At 48.6% G+C, this 3,911-nt stretch overlaps 1 protein-coding gene across 1 annotated transcript in view; it reads right to left on the reverse strand.

Annotated features, from left to right (window-relative positions):
• Positions 1–1,272: 1,272 nt before the first annotated feature.
• The window catches only part of LOC104492860 (dysferlin-like), a gene marked incomplete at both ends in the record, with an annotated part of 42,718 nt that continues 40,079 nt past the window's right edge, over positions 1,273–3,911 (reverse strand). Inside the window, 3 exons of the mRNA XM_010135464.1 lie at positions 1,273–1,368; positions 1,636–1,724; positions 3,491–3,630. Of these exons, the coding sequence (XP_010133766.1) occupies positions 1,273–1,368; positions 1,636–1,724; positions 3,491–3,630 (325 nt within the window). The remainder of the gene's footprint in view (positions 1,369–1,635; positions 1,725–3,490; positions 3,631–3,911) is intronic.

Genomic DNA, 3,911 nt, shown 5'->3' on the forward strand with positions numbered 1-3,911 from the left:
TATGTAAATATTAAATAATATTATGTATAAGATAATGTCCAAGAGACTGAGATTCCAGCCCTGGCCTTGCCTAATGGGTAAAATGGAGAATGAGCTGGTGACAGCCTTCTCAGAGAAGCACTGTGAGAGCGTCTAAGGGAAAACAACAGGTAAAAGATTGTTATTCCTCAAGTTCACCCTAAAGCAGACCCCAGCCCCTGCTCAGGACATGGCATTGGATGGAAGGAACCATCCTCACCCAAGAGGCACCATGCCGTGGTGGTGAAGGTCACTTTGCCCACAGGATCCCCTGTCTGTAGAGCAGAGGCTTAAGCAGAAGAAGGACCATTGTCTCTCCTCCCAAAAGGATTCTTCCGGCCTCACCCAGAGATGCAGCCGTTGCAGGGGAAGATGAGGAAGCTGAGCAAGATTTTTAACTCATTTCCAGCACGGCGAGATTCGTTTGGTCACTGGGGATGCTAAAAGCCAGGCAAGGGCTATCATCAAGCGCTGGATGCTCTTGCTTTGTCGGTAACACCCTGCCAGCAAATTTCAGAGCCCCAAAGGGCACAGAGCAGCTTAGCTGGAGCTGATAACAACCTGCTTGATGCGAATCCCAGGTAAGCAGCGAACACTCTGGGTTTACAGGAGGAAAATTGGGGTTGTAAAAAAGGATTTACAGTCTGTTTCAAAATCCTACCTCTTCCTGCCCATAAATCCAAAGAACGCACAAAATAAGTAAGTCCCTTGGCTGGGATTGCACCATTTTACACAAGATAAAACCTAAATGGAGTCAGGCAGAGAAGGGAATGTGCCAGAGGAGTTACTGCGGGTTGCCGCATTCTTATGTGTTTCAAGGTAAAAAGGGAATTAAAAAAGAAAAAAAAATTGGCTATGCAGACAAGCCAACCGGTGTATAAGGAACAAGCTCATGGCTGTCCCAGGAGAGGATCTGGGGAGGAGCTGGCAGTGGAAACACAGACCATGTGACCCTCTCACCAGTGGCCAGGCTGGTTCCCTACATCTTACCTCTCTAAATGCAAATATTGTCATGTCAGAATCCAAGAGATGCGAAGAAAAACTTGACACTGCAAAGTGATAGTGAGCCCAGCAGAGATGCATCTCCCAAGAAGCTGGATCCATCCCTGGAGAAGTGTGAATGGCCCCTTCATCCCAGTGGGGGTTCACATCTACCACAGCAATGCCGATGTAAGGGCTGTGTTAACCCCTTCACTGCTGCTCTTGCACCTTCAGGCTCCAGTACCCGGAGGACGCAGAAGAAGGGTAGCTTACCCTTTGACATAGATGTCACTCATCTTCTCCCCAGTGATGCTGAGGTCATCAAGGATGACGTCCTTGGTGTTCCAGATGATGCAGCGCAAGAAGAACCTGGACATCCCCCCCAGAAAAAAGCAATATGAGAGTGTGGAAACCTTGGTCCGGAGCCCACTGATCAGTGTTGTTGTGCTACTCAGCTGTTTAGCTGAAAAAGTTATGACGTGAGTCATCTTCCTCTGAAGATGAGCCCACATAGATGTTTCTCAGCTGGACAAGTGAATCCCTCCCTATTTGGCATCTCCAAGCCCTCTCCTCTCCCCTCACAAGCAGAAGGTGCTGGAAACAGCACCACACTGAGGAAGAAATGAAACAAGTTACCTCTTGGCTCTGCGTGGTGTGATGTTGAAAGGGGGGCCTGGCTGACCCAGAGATTTTGGAAACAGGTCCACCCACATCTGCAGCTTTCCCTGTATGGAAAGAAAGACATGTAAGCCTCCTGTCAGGGTTACCTTCACCTCCACAGTAAGTGGAGAGAGAAAATACCGAGTACTCCAGCGTTCCTTAGATGAAACTTTAGTTAAGGTTTCCTTAACGGGAAAATGTCATTAAGAATTATATTAAAATTATTTTAGTGATAGCTGGGTACATGTTAAAGGCTCGTGGTATGTAATGGCTTATGGATAAGCTCAAGGTGCACCCTGGCTTTACGCTCCATGGCTGACCATTTCCCATAGGGACAGACTAAAGATGAGGTCCATGGGAGGTGATGGAGAAGCAAGCAGCTTCCATGGTGTCACCAGTTGTCACCAGCTGGACAGCAGGCTTATGGATTTCTGGCAATGGGAGTGGAGGATGGGACGAGGAGAGAGGAATTTAATTCCACTTCCACAAAATGCTTCCAGGAAGAGAACAGCAGAAAAGCAGCTCAGCCCTCAGGGAGTTGCTTTTAGGTGGTCTCTTTTACTGTAAAACACCGATGGGTGCCAATAAAATATTTTATTGCTCAGTCTCAAGGGTTGAAAGAAAAAAAAGAAAAAAAGCTTTTCTTTGACAATCAGCCCATCACAGAGGGGTTTGTGGTTTGCTTGCTTTTGGCAAGAAGATCTTCCATTTCAGCAGAAAACTTTAAAAGCCCGACCTGGCTTTTAGCTCGCTACCAACAGCCCAACAGAGCCAGCCCATTCTGTGACTTTGGAGCGAGTCAGAGCCGTGATTTTGGGAACAGCCCTGAATGCAGGTTAATCCCCCGGACCCACCATCACCCCCACAGATACTCTTGGTTAGAAGCACTGGTGCAGGGCAGACCCTGATCGCTCTGCCCATATGCAACCCCATGCCACGGAGGAAGTACCATTCCTTGTGTCCATGGCTGGTCCAACAAGACCGTGATACCTGTAAGAAGAGCTCAGACCCACTCGTCAACTGGCAGCAGCCACCTCCTGCCACTAAACATCATTTTCATTGGATGAATTAATGTGAAAAGGTATTAGAGTAGTTGCCGGTGAGTTTACTTCTGCCGACAGCTCTCGTCTCCCACTGCTGGAGAGGTGATCTGGTTAGAATGAACCACGGAAGGGAAACACCTTAAACAGTGCAGATTAGTGACCGTGTGCATTCAAAACTGCCTTTGCAATGCGATGAAAATGTGTGACGGGATAATTAATCATTTTGTTCTTCAGGAAGCAGCATTTTTTGACCCAAATGCATAAACACATATGTGTGGATCAAAGAAAGGGGGTCAGGCTAAGCACAGATATCTGGATTTTTGACTGGGTTTGGACGGAAGCCAGTTTAGTTTTCATTTGGCTTAAAAACATGCAGTCTGCTACTCCACTAACACCTGACACCTCCAAGGGCGGGTTCATGCTGCAGAAATCACGTTGCTGTGTGGCCAAAGGAGCCTGTGGTGTCATTACCATTAGAGGAGAATCCCACACGAAGACTTTCATATCAGAAATGGCTTTCCCGCCCCCAAAAAATTATACATAGATAAGTAATTGTGAGCAAATGCTGATTAAAATGGTCACAAGAGGCTGGAATCAATCACCCCAAGCACCCTGAGTGAGTCAGCCATGGCGCTGAGCTCCAGTCTGCTTTCAACAACCAGTCCCACATGCTGAGTCCCTGCTCAGGGAACAGCCCATCTCCCGGGGCTAGTAAGCCCAGCACGGCTCCAGTGGATCAGAAGGAGATGATGCTCTTGGAATTGTCCAGGACACATCACATCACCCACCTGCTCGATTTCTGGCTGGAGAGGACTATAAAGAGCTCTCGTTTCCACGTGCTCCGGCACCAGCCCTTGTTTGCGCAGGGCGTACAGGGCGAGACGCTCCTCCACTGGCCCCAGGTGAGGGTTGGGGGGTTTGCTGTCCTCTGCCACAGAGCAAAGAGCATCATTACATTATGCCATGGCCACGGCTGTGCAGGGACAGATTCTGACTGACCAGTTTGCAGCAGGACACATGGGCAAAACACCATGAGATGGGTCAGGGACCTGCAGGGACTCTTGTGCAAGTTTCTCCACAAATCTCAGCAAGTGAAACATTGCAAGGACCAAGGTGAAACACATGGAAAGGACATTCCAGTCTTTGATCCTACTCAAGGGTTCAGGCCCCCTAAAATCATAGTGGTTGGGGCTGCAGGGTCCCCAGCAG

Source organism: Buceros rhinoceros, unplaced genomic scaffold, assembly GCF_000710305.1.
Source record: "Buceros rhinoceros silvestris isolate BGI_N320 unplaced genomic scaffold, ASM71030v1 scaffold11414, whole genome shotgun sequence".
Classification (NCBI taxonomy): Eukaryota; Metazoa; Chordata; class Aves; order Bucerotiformes; family Bucerotidae; genus Buceros; species Buceros rhinoceros.